Source organism: Metarhizium album, assembly GCF_000804445.1.
Source record: "Metarhizium album ARSEF 1941 chromosome Unknown scaffold_36, whole genome shotgun sequence".
NCBI classification, from domain to species: Eukaryota; Fungi; Ascomycota; class Sordariomycetes; order Hypocreales; family Clavicipitaceae; genus Metarhizium; species Metarhizium album.
In genome coordinates, this window is record NW_024467610.1 from 31271 (window position 1) to 50711 (window position 19441).

A 19441-nucleotide genomic window follows, 5' to 3' on the forward strand; every position below is an offset into this window, starting at 1 on the left:
GTCGGGACTCAGGGCAGGTGAGACGAAGCCAAATTGACCCATCCTTGGAAAAGGTCGGGTCGGGGAGGGTTGATGCCGACATTCCATCGACTGATGGGATGCACATATGCATTGACACATGTGGGCTGGACAAGCCCAAGGCCCCATCGCCTGGAGAGGCGCAAGCCAAACCATGCTAGTCATGCTCGGACAACCGACATGGCTGTTGGTCCCTGTTGCCGGCGGTCAGCGCTTTTGCAGAACTCATCAATTGAGGAGCCACCAAGAAGTTGTCGTTTCAACCTCGCACGGGGGGGAGCCAACGCACTTGCTACCAGAACGCTGAGCGGCTACCTGGAGGCCAGAATAGAACAAGCAACCCATCCCTTTCAGCCCTAGTCAGGACATCGCTGGATTTGGCGGGCGGCCTAAGCCCCTGTCGAGATGGAGATGGTTGACGGACCGGCGTTGGCGTTGGGCCTACAATGAACATGGGCGATTAGTAAGTCCAATGTACCGAGTGCCATGTACCATGTACCATGTACCACGTACAATGTACCTTGTACCTCGGAGGCAACCCCAACAAAACACCAAATTCCTAAGGACGGTGCTCCATGTTGCTCCTGTCCATCGCTGCGTCGGGGACGTAGCTTGCCAGTTGCAATCGAAGCTCGAGGCATCATGGAGTCGCCGCTGGCTTCGCTCCTCTGGCGCTCCCTCCGTGTTTACCAGGTTTTCGGCGCGAACACAGACGTCGGCAAGACCATCTTCACGACGTTGCTTGCCCGGACGGTCCAGAAACTCTGGAAAGACGAGCATGTAGCCTTTCTGAAACCTGTTTCTACTGGCGCAGGGGCTGAGTCTGATGACCGGTGTAAGTCTCTTCTGCGGCCTCGTTCCAAAAAGATGTCGATTCCAACTACCCTCCCGTTGCTTACAGATTTGATAGATGAACTGCTCGTTGAATCAACTTGAGACGGCAGCTTATATCTAACTTCATCGGCCAGGCATATAAGCCGGTTTGCGCCAGGAGTAGCCCGCAGCACGCTCTACCAGTACGACGTACCGTGCAGTCCTCACGCTGCAGCAATCGCATCCGGAAGAGTAAAAAGCGGCCCGCCAAGTGCATCTCGAAAACCAACAAGGCTAACTCGTCAGCAGCCCATCCCATCAGACGACGAACTACTGGCCAAGTGCCGTGTCTTTGCCGCCCAGTGTGCCACTAGAAACGGCTGGTTATTTTTGGAGACTGCCGGAGGCGTGCATTCTCCTGGACCATCTGGCAGAACCCAAGCCGACTTATACATCCCCCTGCGAGCCCCGTCTCTCCTGGTCGGTGACTCGAGGCTCGGGGGTATCTCACAGACGATTTCGGCGTTTGAGTCACTCCGAATCCGCGGCTACGATGTGGAATCTGTGCTCCTGTTCCAAGATGGTAAGTATGGAAACTATCTCTATCTCCAGGAGTATTTCCACAAGCAGTACAGCATCCCCGTCGCCAGCGTGCTGCAGCCGCCCGAGAAACACGATGACCCGGAGCAAGATGCAGAGGCCATGAAAGACTACTACAATCGCAAGGACTTGGCTGAAATTACCGACCAAGTACTGCGAACGCTGGACCGCAACCATGCCGCTCGCCTGAGAAACCTGGACACAATGGCCACGCGGGCGAGCCAACACATCTGGTACCCGTTTACCCAGCAAAGCCTCGTCGGACCCAAGGACATCATGGCCATTGACTCGGCCCACGGCGACTACTTCCAAACGCTTGCGCCGCCCCCATCGCCCCCGTCCCCCGACACACCTGTCCTCCGTTCGTCCTTTGACGCCTCGGCATCATGGTGGACACAGGGTTTGGGTCACTCTAACCCCAAGCTCACAATGGCAGCAGCCTATGCTGCCGGCCGCTACGGCCACGTCATGTTCGCCTCGGCCGTCCACCAACCCGCCATGGCTCTCGCGGAAACGCTCCTCGAAGGCATGAAGAACCCGCGCCTCAAGCGAGTCTTCTACTCTGACAATGGCAGCACGGGCATAGAGGTCGCCGTCAAGATGGGTCTGCGGGCGGCGCGCAGGCGCTACGGCTGGGACACGACACAGAAACTGGGCATCCTGGGCCTCAGGGGCTCGTATCACGGCGACACCATGGGCGCCATGGATTGCTCCGAGCCGGGCATCTACAACGAGAAGATTGAGTGGTACCAAGGCAAGGGGCACTGGCTTGACTACCCTACCATCCTGTGCAGGGACGGGAAATGGAGTGTTTGCGTCCCGGAAGGGCTGCAGGACAGCTTTGGCGAGGGAAGGGCATACCGTTCGCTGAATGAGATATTCGACGTCGCGGGCCGCGAGGCCAACGGCGAGCACGACACGTACAAGGCACACATCGCGTCTACACTGCAACGGCTGAGAGATCAGGGTCACAGGTTCGGCGCCCTGATGCTGGAGCCCGTCGTCCTGGGCGCAGGAGGCATGGAACTTGTGTGAGTGATCCCCCAACGCTGCCGTCTCGAAACGCGCCGCTAAAAGCGCTCGAGACGAAACGCGCCGCTAACAGCGCTCAAGGGACCCCTTATTCCAACGCACCCTCGTCAACACGGTCCGCGAATGCCCCCATCTCTTTGGCGAGCCAGCCCTCTCCGCGTCTGGTGATCAAGACCCCAACGAATGGGCCGGTCTTCCCGTCGTCTTTGACGAGGTCTTCACGGGGCTCTACCGCCTCGGTCGCTTCACCTCTTCCTCCTTCCTAGGAGTGCACCCCGACATTTCCGTCCACGCCAAGCTACTCACTGGCGGTCTTGTGCCGCTCTGCACGACTCTTGCGTCGGAAAGCATCTTCAAAATCTTCCTGAGCCCCGATAAGACTGACGCGCTGCTTCACGGACACAGTTACACCGCGCATCCGATTGGGTGCCAGGTTGCGTGGGAGTCTGTCAGGGAAATGCAGGGTATGGATGATCGTGGGGAATGGGACTGGGCGAAAAAACAAGGCTGGACGCAGTCTTTTGGCCAGAGTGAATCGCAGGTCCATGTGTGGTCCACATGGCCGAGGCAGTTTGTAGAACGGCTATCCCATCAGACGGACAAGGTGAGTGGCGTCTGGGCACTGGGGAGCGTCTTGGCAATCCATTTGAAGGATGAAGCCGGCGCAGGGTATAGTAGCAACGCCGCGCTAGGGTTGAGAGAGCACTTGGGTCTGGGCAGAGGGGACGGAGAGAGCGGTCCTTGGAACGTGCACAGTCGCGTGCTGGGGAACGTCTTGTACGTAATGGCCAGTCAAGTTACGTCTGAGACGAGTGTCAGGCAGCTTTCCGAGTTGCTGATGGAGGGCCTCGCCGGGAGGCAAGTGATATAATCTCGTGTTTTATATACAAGTATTTGCAGCCGTGGTCCAACAGCCATCTACAGTCTGTGGAGGCCCTTTTCCATTATTCCGGCATGACTCCTCGCTCTACTTCCGACATTATGTTTTGGAGACTACAAAGCCAACAGTGCAAAGACACCGCTGGCCCAGAAAGCCGCAGCTCCGGGCCCACGAGCAGCATTTCCCTTGACCGCAGTAGCAGTGGCCACACCGCCCGTAGCACTCCCAGTACTGCTCGAATTCTCGGGTCCGGCGACGCAATAATTCTGGGTCTGAGTGGCAGTGGCAGAGGAAGACGGCTCCTCTCGCCTCACAAGAATAGGCTCAATTGTTGCGCCCTCAGCGAGAAAGCGCTCTTGTAGCATCTCCAGCATGTCGAGTCTCCTCACAAGGTTGCTCAGGATGTCCCTGGAGACGGAAGAGCCACACTCGTCGTGCTTGTTGTGGTTATGCCCCGATCCGTCACGCTTGGAAAAGTGAATTCCAGGAACTGGCACCCAGCAGTTGTCCTGGGCACGGCCAGCACGCAAGGCGCAAATCTCCGTCTGTCGACACTTGTCAGCGCACTTCTGGTCAGTTTTCCAGCCACGGGACTTGCGCTCCATGTAGGCGTCGAAATGGGTCTGGTTCTTCTCGAATGCGACGGTGACGTTGTGCCAGAAGGATGGGGATAGCTCTGCTTTGGCGCCGGCAAGACGGGGACTGGCGATTTCACCGTAGACCTCCTTCGCAGAGTAGTACTGCTTCCACGTTGGCCCATTGTTCTGGAAGCTCTCGTCGTTCATGTCGGCCATGTAGGTCTTAGCGTCGATGACTGCAAAAGTCTCTGGGTCTACGTCGTAGACTTTAAAGGACGGCATACCGGATGTGGGCGTAAGGGAGGGACAAATATACGAAATGGCAACGGCATTGTCATGAGTCCGCTCGGCGTAGTTCGAGTAGCTGATTTCGAAATGGTCAAGATGGGTGTGGCCAAAGAACATGGCCCTGATGGTACTTGCGTAGCGGTTGACAATCTGGTCAAAGTAATTTGAACCGTCGGGTAGGGCGTCTGCGTCCCCCATTGGCATGTGGCCGATGATGTACACGTTCTCGCCGGCCTTTTCCGCAGCATCGAGTTCCTTGGCCAGCCAAGCAAACTGGCCATTTGGATCCTTCTCAAGCTGTTTCTGGTACAGAAGGAAGTTGAGGCGATAGTACATGTTGGTGTTGAGAGAAATAATGCGAAGATTGCCGTTGGGGTACTTGGTGGAATACCCGCCAACGGCCTGTGCTTCTGGCAGAGATGCGCCATCAATCCAGCGTGACCATTCTTTGGAAAGGGTTTCATATACCCAACGGGTCTGGCTTCCCAGGGATTCGGGCTCAAAAATGTTGGGTGGGTGGACCTCGTGGTTGCCAGTAGCTCCATACACAATGTTGAGGCCGTCATTCATCATCTCGTACGATTGTTGGATGAGGCCTTGATTATACGACTTGCTGGTATTCCAGAGACCGTGATCAACGATGTCGCCTGTAAATAGCGTGAAGGCAGCGTGGGGAAACTCCTTTTTGATGAAATCGTACATGCTCTTCTCCAGAGTAGTCGGAGCATCACAGGAGTGATCGCCAAACGGCCCGGCGGGATTCTTAGTTTTGCCGGGCTTGTCATCTTCGGTGTAGGATCGACAGCATGTGGGCTTGCCACATTTGGTGTTGGATCCCTTCTCGTACAGAGGGTCGACGTGAATGTCCGAGTAATGAATGACCTGAATGGGCTTCCGGCCACCGACGCTTTTGATCTTGACTTCTGAACAAAGCTTCGGGGACGCAAAGTCGACATTCCAGTGATTGATTGCCGGGGCACTGCAGACTCCGAGGAAAGTCATGCAGAAGTGTCTAGCAGAGGAAGAGCCGACTTCCATGGTTCTGATTATGGACGCAATCGAAGGGGCCTCGCGCTCGACAACTCCGTTGCAGAATTGCGAATCATAAGCCTACAGAGCATTAGGTTTTGCGCAAAAGCATTCCGTCTTGCAGTTCATACTGACACTGCTGTCTTTGCAGAGGCGTTTGCCCAGGGCGATGAGGGCATCATCTCCGGTCTTGACGACGGCCTTGAGGACGGACAAAACGCGCTGAGCCATGGTGTCGTTAGTACTCTTTCCTCTACGCAAAGCATATGCATAGATGGCAAAGCCACGCAGGAACGCATACCTCGCAGCCCTCACACGTTTCCAAGTCTCCAAGCAGACTACTCAGATCGCGTGTCTCATGCGCCCATGTCCGCGCTTCCAATGATCGCTGGATCTTCTCGTGGTCCAGCTCCGTAATGGCTAATCCAATATTGCAAGCGACCAAGGCCGACAGCACGGGCATGAGACGCATCTTGGTTTTGCACACAAGATACAGCAAGAACGGCCAGGCGCGAGATGCAGAGGCAAAAAAGCAGAGAAGCAAAGAATGTGGTATCACGCTGGATCCAGCGACGATGCGGAGCGGGAGGCAATCAACATGTTTCCTGAAAATTTACCCCGTGGGATGGGCCCGCCGGCTTGTTCCATCCGGGGTAACATTGAAGGGCGCTGTGTTGAACGAAGGCTTGCATCGTGACCAGGTCCATCCATGCCGGCCAGCTACAGTTCGGGAAGCCAGCGCCGCCGGTACCGACCTGAGGGCGCCAAGGGGTCAACATTGGATGTTTTTTCTGGGGAGGATCGTCACCTACCTGATCCAGCTATTCCTAGACTGCTGGGTTATCCGACATTGCTACCAGTACACATGACAATTTGTAGCCGTCTTGAGAGTCGTCTGGAGAGGGTTCTTCTGTCGTCAGAAGACTTGGTAGCATGCATTAGGCCCAGTGTTGCGGGGCTGGTGCATCATGGAAGGGCCCGAAGAGATCAGAAGATAGAGGCAGGAAGGATGGTGTTGCGGAGTGGATGGAATCGAGGATGCTTGCTTGCATGGGCGGTACAAGGGTGCTCTCGGAGCATACACATTTTGGTGCAATTGGTGAACTTTACCATGCATAAATAAACCTGTCTTGCACAAGGTGCTGGGCACGATTACTGGGCAGTTGATTGGCTCAACGTTGAAACTTGCCAGAACCTGGAGCTCGCCCGGCTCCCATTCGTCGGCACTGCCTGCCGTGTACTGCCGTTGCCGTGCCCACTGGTGCGCTGGTCCTCTGGCAACCGAACCAATCAGCTTCGAATGTGCAATGTGCGCGTGTCTGGTCCGCCCGCGCCGCCTCGCTTCCAGCCGAGCGTACGAATCAGCCAACCAACTCGGCAAGTGCCCGCTGCAAGGCCCCGCCAATGCTCAGATGGCGGCTCAATGTTACCAGAACTGCAAATCTTTCGTCCGGACATCACACCACCAGCCTGTCGCGGCGACAACACGCTGGGCAAGGGCATGCCTATGCCTGGATTGCGACTTGCGTGCGATGCGAGTACCCGGCTTGACGGTGCACGGTTCTGTGAATCAAATCAATTGGATCACTGGACCCTCTTCGCTCCATACCCTCCCTCAACCGAGCCCGTAACAAGGCTTGCATTCCCCCTCGCCCCCGGCATACGATCCGGCCAGTCACATCAGGGTATATTCCAGATATCTGAAATATCCATCTCATTTATGCACCAAGAACAGCACTACAAAACGACCGTGACGAGCCAACAACGAATCGGGGCATCCTTGGACCTTGGAGCCACACACTCACTACCTAGGTAGACAGAAGCCATCCCCTTGGTACATGAAAAGCCAGATGGCCAACACTAACCCCTCGACACCGCTGCGTCTTTTTTCTTTACTTCTCTGCTCTTGCCCTCAAATATCGAGACTTCATGCTTTGGCCTTTGTTCATGCCATTGCCGTTCCCCTCGGTCATCCTGCCTTCTCACTCAGCATTTTGCCCCCGCTGGTGTCAGGGTCTCCAACGTGTGGTCCATCAACTTCCCATCAGTCAAGCTCCTCCTGAACCCAACCGCAGTGCAGTTCATAGCCTACATTCAGATAAGCCACCTCAGGACCAGCATGGACCGCTACACGACGCACTCGAGCCAGGTCGTCGACGTCGTTGCTCGACTTGACGATAAACTCGCCTTCCTCGAGCGTAATGACTCTCTTGGCGACCTTGGCCGCCATCTTACTATTCCATATGCCTTCTTGAATATGATTGGTCTCCATGATCTCTATTGCTCGCCGTCGCACCTCTGGATCTCGGCATTTAGAACTCAGGAAGAACAGTGCTGGCAGGATCCCGATTTCCATATAAAATTGCGGTTGTTGACCCGCTGCTGCGTCTGCAGCATCAAGTCCGCCAGCCTCTGTGGCAAACTCGACCATTTTGCGGAACTCGTCTGTCCACAAGTCCCACATTGACGGATCTTCACGGTCGGGTTGATTCAATGCCGCGATATTGATATACAAGTATCGTTTGTGCAGTTCTAGCAGTGCAAACGCTCGCTTTTCTGTCGAGTTCAGGCTGTTCCGGTCGACAGTCCTGCGAAACGCCTCAAATGCCTCCATCCAGGTGTCGAATTTGATACTCAAGGCTTTGGACTGCGCCGTTGACATGTCGCGTCTGTACTGCAAGGCAAGATTTAGCAACGAATCCCGCGCCTCTTGAATTGACGACAGTGCAAGCTTGTGCGTCATGGTTACCATGCGAAGCTTTAGCATGGGCGAAATGATGTCGGCGAGAGTGTGATCAACATCGCCTCCGATAGCCTTCACCTGAGTTAGTACGTTGCGATACCTGCTGAAGGCAGCAGGCGGCTACTCACTAGAAAGACTTGAGTTGATATACGAGCAAAAAAGGCTTCGACAAGCCTAATAACAGGCTCAATTGATATTCCAGTAGCACCACCAACGTATCCGCCCTTTCTGACCTGCTTCATAGCTCCCTCGATCATTCTACAGCCGTATTTGAAGAGATATATGGCATTGCTTATATTTCTCCGGAGGATCTAGCGGTCAGGTCAGCCTTGCATTCGTCGAATGTCAGCTGACTCTACGATTCTCACCTCGATGCATATGAATATTGTGCAAGAAACCAGTTGGATATGGAGATAAGACGGTCGCTCGGCCCCCGATTTAACAAGCTCACTGATGGCCAAATTGTACTGTCGCAGGCCATATGGTGTTTCGCCGCCAACATCATGGCTCCAGTATCTCTCATGATAAGAGGACAATGCAACCAAGGCATGTCGTATACAGGTGTTTGAATGGGCTAATTGGAGCACTCGGCTGCTCCACAAGTCGTCGGGCACGAATGTTCCGAACTGCACAGCAGTACGTTCAACGAAGAACTGCAATGCTCGAACTTCTTGGGTCGTACTGGACGAGGCAGCAATGCGAGTCAGTGTCAGAGACGATGTGGTGACGCCCTTTGCCGGAGGACTATCATATCCGTCGCAGATGCGGCCTGTCTTGCAGCCTATGAGGAAGTGTTAGCGTCTTTTTTTTTTCCCCCCTTCTTCCAACAATCGACTTGTAGCGGTCACTTGCATCTTTCACACGCGGGGCGTCCCTCGTCGCACTTGATCCTCCGAACTAAGCTCAGATGTCAGCACTCTATTGCCTTGTGATGGAAAAGGACGAGTGCGTATGCAGACTTCTATTGGACGGTTAGATTCGCACAAGGTTTGCGGCTAAGGGAGCGAGAGACAAGTTGGACCAACTTGCATGTTTTGCAACCAGTTCTGACTTTGGGGGCCATTGCCCTCTGGCGTTCGCCCGGTTTCACTCGAGGCATTCTGAGAAGGCACGTTCAGGTACATGTACACTGTCGTTGCAGCAAACTGCTTGTCGTGTCGATCCTCGCGCGCGTTTACCCATGGCATCCAGGTAGCGCATCATCCGGGCGACGGACCAGAGGACGACGTAAGTAATTTCAAGACTTATCTCGCAGAGGAGACGGACGGTCGAACTTCGACTCCACCTGTTTGTCGTAGAATTTCCCCACGCAAAAGGACAAGTCCAGATTGGGGAAGCACCCCTGGGCCCTGGCGAGGCCCCCCACTTCACATGCCGAACGACGGCACACTCCGAAATACGGTCGGGCTTTGAATTCTGCCACGAGTTGCTCTCGTGCCGTGTCCAGCAAGTGATTTGTTGTAGTATGTAGTTAGTATGAGGCACGGTCAATAGCCGTCGAGTGGGATTGGACTGCGATGGACCGTAGCGGTGCATCGTCCTGGCCCGACTCTCTGCCGTGGACGTTTCTCAGACCCTCAGTCATGTCACTCTTTTGCTGCCGAGGGCTGGACAATAGCACGTCGGGAATAATGCATTCCAATCGTTCCGGATGCCAGTTCCCCGACCAAACGCATCAAATGGACAGCGCGGCCTCTAGAAGCAGTGATGCATATTGTCGACAAGCAAACATCCATAGAGGCATGGTGAAAAAGTTTTGCAGGCTTCATTATCCAGTTGTCTGATTCGCCGGCTGGCTATTTATTTAGGCCGTTGTCGAATCGAACATCAGCGGGCATGCCAACTGTTGTTACTGCGTTGGCGAAGCTGCCGAAAGTCGACGAGCCTTGCTCGAAAACATGCGCGGAGAAGCTCCAGATGCGCAAAGCTCTGGATTTCCCTCATCTGCAATCATGCGACGATGAGAAATCCCATTTGGTCCGTCATGGAGACACCCTGCCGAGGTACCGGGAACCTGCCCGAGTAGGTACTTACCCAGGTGCCCATCTATCTATAGTTACCTTGACGCGCTGAGGGGTTGCTCTATTGACTGAGCAGATGGCTGTACCTCGGTACATAGGTTAAGTAGGTACCTAAGTAGACTGCCTAAAGGCGCTGTCGACGAGGAAGGAGCAAAGGCCACCGATTGACCCCGACGCTTAGAACTGGGAATCAGCCTCCTGTCGGCAAGTCAATTCAATACCGTCATAACACTCAAGCTACAAAAGACGCAATGTCTTCTCTTCGCCCCAGCCGGAATCAGCTGGACCCAAAGCCAATTCATTTGCCGCCGGGGGAGCCACCTGAAATGCCCTGCAAAAAGCACGGGAAAAAACACGCGAGGCAGGCTCCAGATCGTAGACTGCTGCTGGTGACGGCTGGATGCCTGCCTTAAGAGTGGATCCAAGCCAGCATCTCGAGGAGCGAAATACGTGGCAAACCCTGGGTTTTCCTTTCCTTTCCTTTCCTTTCCTTTCCTCTTCTTTCCTTTCCAGATTGGTCCTGCTTTGCTAACGCTGCGAGCCAGGCAGAGACTATGCGAAACGCCGCTGATAGAGGCAGACTCGTGAGGTCGCCACGCCACAGCCACGGATCTAGCAAAAAACCCGAGCCGTCATTGGTACGTCAATCAAGTACGGCAGGTGTCGACAAGGAGACATTGGCCTTGCCGACGTCGATTCCCGAGCAACCCACACTCTTCCCGTCCGGCTGACTAGTGCATTCCCCGCGTTGTCTGGTGTGGGGGATGGTCTAATCTCCAGGCCAGTTACACAGGGCGGTTTGTAATTTGGAACCGGGACCGGGAACTACGCACTGCTAGTAGCATTGAGACATGATATTTTGCCGTGTCTTTAATAAGATAACCGAGGCGGTGGGCCAAGATTTCGGAAGAATACTGCGTACAGAAGCACAGCAGGCAGAAATGAAGCCTGCGGGGTCGGAACTTGGGCTGAAAAGGAAGCCGGCTGGCAAAACTCTTTTATTGCATGGCGATCTGCTACATGGCGTTTACGTCTTGCGCCTAGTCACTGGGCATCTCTAGCGACTGAGGACAAAGGAAAAAAGCCCGCCCTTGAAGTCCTCCGGCGCCGAAACTGAAACTACCGCGTCATGAACCGTCATTCCGTGAGGTTGATTTGACGTTGCTCCAGACCAAGTTGATGGTCAATTTTGGCATGGCGCTGATAGAATCGGTGCTCTCGCCACAGGTCGGCCTGGCCATTGTTGGCCTGGTGCTGTCATGGTATATTTTCGACTACTTTGTGGCGAATGCAAAATTGCGCGGGATCCCAGCACCGTTCGGAGCGCAATTTTCGAATTTGTGGTTATTGACGGTATGCCGACGAGGAGATCGATACAAAACCGTCGACGAGTACCACGCGAAGCTGGGCAAAGTGGTGCGAATACAACCAAACCACATCAGTATCGCCGACGATGCAGCCATCGCTACCATATATGGCCATGGCAACGGGTTTTTGAAATCGTGAGCAACATCTGCGACCCTCGCCCACCCACCAGACGGAACACATGGGACCACAAGGAGCTAACGCTGATGACATAGCGAGTTTTATGATGCCTTTGTGTCCATTCGCCGTGGCCTATTCAACACGCGAGTCAGGCACGAACACACTCGGAAGCGAAAGTTGGTTTCTCACACCTTCTCCGCCAAGTCTGTGGTTCAATTCGAGCCATATATCCACGCAAACCTCGTCTTGTTCGTGCGACAGCTTGACAAGCTGATTGAGGAAAGCCCGCATCAGACGCAGAGTGGAAAGCCGGAAGCCCGCCTTGACGCACTCTTGTGGTTCAACCTGCTCGCCTTTGATGTCATTGGCGACTTGGCATTCGGGGCGCCCTTTGGCATGCTCGAGAAACGGGCCGACGTCGCCGAGATCAGGTCGTCGCCGGATAGCCCACCCGTCTACGCCCCAGCCATCGAGATTCTGAACCGAAGAGGAGAAGTGAGCGCGACACTGGGCTGTTACCCGCCGCTCAGGCCCTACGCGTCCATGCTCCCCGACCCCTTCTTCAGCCGGGGCCTGAAAGCCGTGCAGAACCTAGCCGGCATAGCCATTGCTCGCGTCAAGAGTCGGGTCGAGAACCCCCCAGACGTGGACCGCAAGGACTTGCTCGCCCGGCTCATGGAAGGCAAAGACGACAACGGCCAACCTCTTGGCCGTGAAGAGCTGACTGCCGAAGCACTCACACAGCTGATTGCCGGGAGCGACACGACATCCAATTCTTCCTGCGCTCTCATGAACTACTTGATTCGCGATCCGCGAGTTATGAAGAAGCTCCAAGCCGAGCTTGACGCGTCAGTCCCTGAAGACGTTGACGTCCCGACATACGACATGGTCCGCGACCTCGAGTATCTCGGGTGGGTTATCGACGAAGCCCTGCGTCACCACTGTACATCTGGCATTGGGCTGCCGCGCCAGGTTCCGCCCGAGTCGCCTGGCGTTACTATCCAGGGCCACTTCTTCCCCAGCGGTACCGTTCTCAGCGTGCCCACTTACACGATTCATCATTCCAAGGAGATCTGGGGAGAGGACGCGGACGAGTACAAGCCCGAGAGGTGGCAAAAGGTCACGGCTAGGCAAAAGAACGCCTTCGTCCCTTTCAGCCACGGGCCGAGGTCTTGCGTCGGGCGAAACGTAGCGGAGATGGAGATGAGGCTGATCCTGGCTACGTGGGCAAGACGCTACGAGGTTACTCCGCGGCAGGGGCCGATGAAGACCAGAGAAGGATTTCTGCGAAAGCCGCTGGGCTTGGAGGTGGGCCTATCGCGGAGATGATGCGGTGTAGAATACGTTCCACTTGAACAAAGCAACCCGGACCGGGTTGTGCCCACTGCCCAGATGCGCGAGTCAAGGAAATTACACATGTACGTATGTACGTATGTGTATGTATGTACTATGGATGGCGGCGTCTGTACGTGACTGGCCAACCCACATGCTGCATCTGCCCCGGCCAGATGGCCGACTATTGGAGTAGTAGGTACAAATCAAGTCTGTCCTTGAAGGTGCCGAGACACGCCGGAGACTTTCACGTCGTGATGTTGATTCCTTCAGCCCGGCACAGAGCGAGTAGCGAGTAGTGAGTCAGCGTCCCTGCAAAGCCTCGAGAGGCCGACGTGCGCCTTGCCCCAATATCCTGTCCGGCTCCTTGTCAAAGTCTTGTCAAAGGGCCACATGGGCCGCCGGGTTATGCCACGGCCCAATCTCACCCAGGTCGCGGTCAACGCCGCCAGGAGTCAGGGCCAGCATCCATCCCTTGGCCACGTCGTACAGCTCCGTCCGGCTCCAGACACCCAATACTGACGACCAGTGCGTCAGGGACCACCACGTCTGCCGACCTCGGCTGGAGGCCTAGCTCGGTGAAACCGCTCTCGTGGTGGCACAACTTCCTCGACTTGGCGAGGACGGCATAGCCGGAACCGACCTGCAGCACGACTTCGGACTCGACGTCCGGGTCCCCCTGCTCGACGGCGCCGGTGGTGCCCTGAAACTCGGGACGGCGGAGAAGCCGCGCCAGCCCCCGGTGACGTCGCCGGAGCCGCCGGCCGTGGGATCGTGGGATCGTCTCCCGATTCCGAGATGAAGAAGGGCCGCTGCTCGCCGGGCAGCAGGACGGGGATGGGAATCCAGGCCTCGAGGGGGCGCCGCCGCGGCGACGACGCTGACGCTGACGCTGATTTCGACACGTCAATCAAGTTTCGGCACGCACGCGCCTTGATGTCCATTGCGTCCTCGTGAGGCGCCACCCCGCTAGCAGGTAACGAGGTCGCACACGTGTGCCAGGTCTCGGGACATTGACGCAGAGCAGAGACAACGACGTCTGGGCCGATGACGCGGCGATGGTGGACGGCCGGCTCTCTCGCGCCTTGTCAACGGACCGGCCTGGCGGTGTAGAGGCGTCGCGGATCAGACAGACTTTCCAGTGTCTCGCGCAGAAGCGTCGCTGCCCTGCGAGGGGAACATGTCCTGCGAGACAGAGACAAGCAGAAGCAGGCCTGTGCCCCAATGAGAGATGGGAGCCGCGAGTCTCCTTGCCGAGTTGCCGTCGCCGTCGCCGCGAGTTGCCGTCGGGTCGCATCTCGCCAGTTCGTTGTCGCCGAGTCGACAAGCCTGAACTGGAGGAGGCGAGGGAGCAACGAGCAGACACTATATGACGGGGCGTGGCCACGTCCGAATCGCATCTCACACGGCCGTGTCCTCCTCCCCGTCCCGCCCCGGCGACTTCTACAGCGACAGACGTCGAGGCACGCTCCCAGCAGGAGGCGTCGTTGGGCTCTCCATGCTGCGACCAACGCCGTCCGGGACTTGGCTCCCGTCGTATATCCCAGAGTCCACGTCGACCTTGTCCGTGCTGCTCTTGCTCTGCTCCGTGGCCCAATCTACCACCGGCGGGTACGACGGGTCCATGCTCAACGGGCTCAACATGTTGCCCTCGTACGCCGATTACTTCGGGCTCACGTCTGCGACGCGGGGCCTCAACACGGCCTCCATCTTTATCGGAGGCTTCTTCGGCCCCGTGGCCGGCGGAGTCATGTCGGACAGTCTGGGGCGCCGGCCGGCGCTCTTCTGGGCGTCCGTCATCACCGTTGCCGGCGTCGCCCTTCAGACTGCCGCGCGCAACGTGGCCATGTTCGTCGTGGGCCGCATCGTCCTCGGCTTCGGCGGCGGCATCAGCTACGTCGCCGCCCCCGTCTATCTCAGCGAGACCTTTTCAAGTCGCTGGCGCCCCTGGGGGGTCGGCGTATGTATCCCCCGTCCCCGTCCTCCCGTCGAGGCTCCTGGCTCGACGCTGGCTGACGCGCGGCCCAAGCTGCTCAACAACTTCTACTACGTCGGCGCCCTGGTCGCGGCCGGCGTCACCCTCGCCACGGGCAGGTGGGATTCCACGTGGGCGTGGCGGTGTCCGTCCCTGCTGCAGAGCGTCTTCTCCCTCGTCTGCGTCCTCGTCCTCCCCTTTGTGCCCGAGTCCCCCCGATGGCTGGTCCGGCAGGACCGCTACGAGGACGCTCGGCTGGTCGTGGCCCAGACCAACGCCGACGGCGACGTGGCCGATCCGGTGGCCAGCGCGGTCTACCGCGAGATCCTCGACACTCTGGAGCGGGAGAAGAAGCGGGCCCGGGCCATGAGCCCCGTAGAGATTGCCAGGAACCCGGTGGCGAGGAGACGGGTGCTCGTCGGCGCCTCTGCCGGGCCGTTCTCGTGCGTCGCCGGCAACGTCATCGCGTCGTACTATCTCGGGAGCGAGCTGACCACGGCGGGAGTGACGAGCCCCAGCGACCAACTCAAGGCTGTGAGTGAGCCGTCCCACGATGCCCGCGGCCGGCTTGAACCTGCTCGCGGCATGTATGTATGCCCCGGCGGCTGACTGACCTCGGCAAGAACGTGGTCCTGAACGTCTGGTGCCTGGCTTGCTGCCTCGCCGGCACGCAGCTCGCCGCCTCGTGGGGACGGAAGTCGACGGCTCTCGTCTCGCAGGCACTGCTGACGGCCTGCCTCTTCGTCATCGGCGGTCTTTCCAAGATGTACGCCGACGACCCGGGCGGCGCGCCGCAGAGCCTCGTCTACGGCGACGTCGCGGTCATGTTTCTGTTCCAGGGCTTCTACTCCGTTGCCTGGACGCCCTTGCTGCCCCTTTACCCGCCCGAGGTCATGGACTACCCGACTCGGGCCAACGGCGTCGCCTTGTCGGCGTTTACGTCCAACGGTCTGGCGTGAGTGCCCTGCCCTGCCCTGCCTGCCTGCCTGCCTGCTTGTTCTCTCGGTGTGGACGGGAGTGGGCTAACCGGGCGCAGCATGCTGCTCGTCTTCGTCATGCCCATCGGCCTCGACACCATCGGCTGGAGAATGTACATGATTAAAGGATCGTGGGACGTCATCACGTTTCTCCTCATCGTAAGTTCCGGCCGACGGCGGGGTCGTTCTCGCGAGCAGCGCCGGCGGCGAAAGGCTGATTTCCATCCCAGGCAGTGTTCTGGGTCGAGACAAAAGGCAAGACCCTGGAAGAGATGGACGCCATTTTCGAACCGGAGAAGCAGCCGAGGTCGAGCGTGCCGGCCGTGGAAGACGCGAGGCCGAGGCCGGGGGGAGGACGGGAGCAGGACGAGGTCTGAAGACGCGCTTTCGGCTGAGGAGCCGTCGCAGCATCAGGACGGATGAGCGGCCGTGTCGACACAAGACGCGCGGCGAGGCTGCGCCGGCGGCGACGATGGAATGCCAGGCAAGGAACCTGTTCCCCTCGTCCCATGGACCGACGCAGCACCGCCTCTTGCTTCTTCAGTCCAACTTCTCTGGGCTGGACGTCGCCCCTGGCTTTCCCCTGGCTTTCCGCGAGACCCTTCTCTGCCTGGGAGTCCTGCGCATGCAGCGAGCGACCTCGTCTGGCCGTGAGTCTTGGGGCCATGTGCCTTGTGTGCTATGAAGCAAGGGTGTGGTTTCTGCGGAATACGTATACACTTACTACCATCTTACACTACCTTTGCACTGTCTTGTGCCATGGTGTCATGTTGTCAAGAACATCTTGGACTATTCTGCAACGCTTCAAATGGGTGCCCAGCTTTGTGAAATCACGAGACTTGACTTGAAGCGCATGGTTGACTACCTGGGGACTCTACTGCCGCAGTCGACACCGAGATTCTGATTAGACCTGAGCCGTGGCCGTACACTTTCTGCCTACAAACAATTCTTTGGGCTTCCAAACGTCGCGTTGCTCTCCATCTACTGCCCGCATGGTCCACTGGTTTGCAGTCTGTGCAAAATGATTCATGTAGGCTTGGCTTTCCCGGCGTATGCTGTATACACCTGCGCCTCGTGGGAGACCACGGTTCAATGGTGACGAGCGACGGGCTCCGTCTTGTCGGTTTCCCGACACTGATCTTGGACAAGTCACAGACCGATACATCGGCGGCAACGGAGCAAGCTCCCGTCTCAGCACGTGTTTGGTGAGATGCCAAGGCAGTTCCCAAGGGCCGTAAGCGCCGTGCTCTCGATTCGTCATGCTGAACACGCCGTCGAGCAACTCCCGCATCTGGTTTCCGCCCCGGTCTCGCCTCCGCCTCAATCTCAAGAAGCTTGCAAGCATGGCACACGTCGCGAGCGGCCTGCACAGCGTCGAGGAGTCAGGACGCAGACGCTGCGAGGCGCAACAGGGGCCCGGCGCCTTGTCGCATCTCCAACACGTCCGTCATGGCGCGTCGGCGTGCTTTGTTCCCGTGACAAAGGCTCTGCGTCTCCAGACTCAGCATGGCCGCACCGCATCCGGCGGGGGGTTTACGTACGTGTAGGTGTAGAGATGGATCCTGCTGGTCTTGAGCTCGTTCCGCACCATGGCGAACAGGACCTGGGCCTCGTCGTTGGACCAGCCGCCCAACCTGGTGAAGAGGGCCAGGCTGTAGGCCTCGAGGGCCATGTCGAGGAACTGCACGCGGAACCAGCGGCCAATCTCCTTGAGGGCCGGGTTCTTGGGCCACGTCCCCAGGGGCACGACCTTCTGGGCGTAGGCGACGTCGGCGAATCCCGCGTCCCTCAGCATGTCCGGAAGCTGGGGGGCGATGTCGAAGCCCAGGGGCGCCGCGAGTCTCCGGAACTCCGAGAGCCATCTGTGGGTGGCCGTGTCCTCGGCCAGCGAGCCGTCGTCGCAGAAGAAGTCGGCGCGTCCCTCGGAGATCTCGACCTTGCCGCCCGGCTTGAGATGCTTGAAGCATCGTCCCAGGAGCGCGGGCCAGTCCCGGATGGCCCCGGCCAGGGTTCTCGCGTGGATGAAGTCAAAGTGTTGGAGAGGAAACGTCCACTCCAGGGAGGCGTCGTCAATCTCGAAGCGTACGTTTGGGGGAACCCTGCCGGCCACGGCTTGTCAGCAATGCGCAGGCGGCGCCTTGTTTGCGCGCACGCAGGGGGGAGAGAGACGAGGACGTGTTACGGACCACTCTGCTTGTATGGGGCTCAGGTCTGTCCCGACGATGTCGGCGGATGGATACAAATCACCCATCTCGATGGCCTGCAGACGCACGCAGTCACGGTCAGCATGTCGTCTTGTACATGACTGCCTGTGTGTGGAGTCGGGATGACGGCAGGCAGGCAGGCGGACGAGGAGGTGAAGCGCAGGTCACGCACATACCCACATCCCCGTGCCTGTCCCAATGTCTAGGATTTCCTGAGGATGGTCAAGCTTCGTCACGCACAGCTCCCCGTCGAGTGTCAGCCGAAAGACGTGGTGCGTCATGTCTAGTCGGTCCTGCTCCTCCAGGTCGTTGGGGAGGAGATACTGCCCGGCTCGGTAGGCGTGGTATCGTCGGCCATTTTCGTACGTGTAGTCGAAGGCGGATGATCGCAGACTCGTCGTGTGCGAGGCGACTTCGGAATAGTCGGAATGCGAATCGCTGGCCGCCTCGTCCGACTGCGGAATCGAGCATGTTCATGTCAGCTGGACCTTGCCGCTGCAGCATCCGCATGTGTGTATGCATGGCCTGGCCGCGGGACCGACTCGCAAGGAATCCCACGTCCCCGGGCCCCGAGGCTCGAGCAAACGTACTTCGGCATCTGCCTGTATGGGCGCATTCGCCTCGTCGGCATGCGGCGCGGGCAGCCCGGCGACGCCCCTTGAAACGTCCGACATGTCCCTGTCCCGTCCTCGATGGTCGGACCTGTGGCAACGCCGATGCCAGAAGACGGCCACGAAGCTGCGATGAAAAGACGACCCGTGCGGCCCCGGCGGAGGAGCAGAGACTCTCCGTTGTATGCGCGACCACGAGTCCGCCGGAGTGCCGTCGTGCCACGCCAAGTCGGTTTAGGGTTCAATGAGGCCGAGCTAGCATCAAGCCACGGAGACGGCACTCGCCAGAGGCCAGACAAGTGACTTGGGGCAGACTCGTGCGAGTGGGAGGCGCTGATGGGAGCCGAGGATTGGAAGCATCACACCCCGGAACGGCCAACGCTGAGATGGATGGAGACGGGGGAGGCCGAGATGTCACCAGTCACGACGGTCGCATGGCCTGGACAGTCGATTTTTCGGCCGCCAAGGCTGAGTGAATGAATCTCATGTTCCAAGGCTTTTCAAGCACGCAAACGAAAACAACCGCGATGAGTGTTGTGTTGCAGTTCGTCTCGTCGCACCTCCTCGGGTCCCGCCAGAGCCAGATCAACCAAGCTTCGCCCACTTGCTCGATGGACTGTACAGCCCTGCCTCTCCGTACTAGTGGCAGACTGCACGCAAACATGCCGCGTGTCAATCTTTTGAGCGGACGTCGATCCCAAGCCTTCGAGACAGGGGACCGACACCAAGTCACCTAGCCCACCAGCCCGTTGGCAACAGTCGACTCGTCCAGGGCCTGTCTTGCATCTCCTGATGGCCATGAACTGGTAGCCTAGACTTGGTCGTCGCAGGCTGTACAGCAACGAATGCGGACTG

The 19441-nt window shown here is 57.9% G+C and overlaps 6 protein-coding genes across 6 annotated transcripts; 3 read left to right on the forward strand and 3 right to left on the reverse strand.

Moving 5' to 3' along the window:
* Window positions 1-660: 660 nt before the first annotated feature.
* On the forward strand, window positions 661-3334 carry MAM_07772 (Aminotransferase class-III; the record flags this gene model as incomplete). The annotated part of the gene is made up of 3 exons (XM_040826570.1): window positions 661-853; window positions 956-2462; window positions 2545-3334. The coding sequence occupies 3 exons, from the start codon at window positions 661-663 to the stop codon at window positions 3332-3334; spliced, it is 2490 nt and encodes an 829-aa protein (XP_040675409.1).
* Window positions 3335-3456: 122 nt separating this feature from the next.
* MAM_07773 (Sphingomyelin phosphodiesterase) lies at window positions 3457-5710 on the reverse strand (the record flags this gene model as incomplete). Its single annotated transcript, XM_040826571.1, has 3 exons — window positions 3457-5319; window positions 5374-5460; window positions 5540-5710. 3 exons carry the CDS (start codon window positions 5708-5710, stop codon window positions 3457-3459), a joined length of 2121 nt encoding a protein of 706 aa, XP_040675410.1.
* Window positions 5711-7282: 1572 nt separating this feature from the next.
* On the reverse strand, window positions 7283-8835 carry MAM_07774 (C6 zinc finger domain protein; the record flags this gene model as incomplete). Its single annotated transcript, XM_040826572.1, has 4 exons — window positions 7283-8053; window positions 8110-8292; window positions 8350-8762; window positions 8817-8835. 4 exons carry the CDS (start codon window positions 8833-8835, stop codon window positions 7283-7285), a joined length of 1386 nt encoding a protein of 461 aa, XP_040675411.1.
* Window positions 8836-11196: 2361 nt separating this feature from the next.
* On the forward strand, window positions 11197-12816 carry MAM_07775 (Cytochrome P450; the record flags this gene model as incomplete). The annotated part of the gene is made up of 2 exons (XM_040826573.1): window positions 11197-11504; window positions 11583-12816. The coding sequence occupies 2 exons, from the start codon at window positions 11197-11199 to the stop codon at window positions 12814-12816; spliced, it is 1542 nt and encodes a 513-aa protein (XP_040675412.1).
* Window positions 12817-14188: 1372 nt separating this feature from the next.
* Window positions 14189-16148, forward strand: MAM_07776 (Major facilitator superfamily domain, general substrate transporter; the record flags this gene model as incomplete). The annotated part of the gene is made up of 4 exons (XM_040826574.1): window positions 14189-15328; window positions 15418-15749; window positions 15831-15930; window positions 16002-16148. The coding sequence occupies 4 exons, from the start codon at window positions 14189-14191 to the stop codon at window positions 16146-16148; spliced, it is 1719 nt and encodes a 572-aa protein (XP_040675413.1).
* Window positions 16149-17218: 1070 nt separating this feature from the next.
* MAM_07777 (uncharacterized protein) lies at window positions 17219-18649 on the reverse strand (the record flags this gene model as incomplete). Its single annotated transcript, XM_040826575.1, has 5 exons — window positions 17219-17258; window positions 17313-17870; window positions 17958-18031; window positions 18152-18430; window positions 18566-18649. The coding sequence occupies 5 exons, from the start codon at window positions 18647-18649 to the stop codon at window positions 17219-17221; spliced, it is 1035 nt and encodes a 344-aa protein (XP_040675414.1).
* Between the last annotated feature and the right edge of the window lie 792 nt (window positions 18650-19441).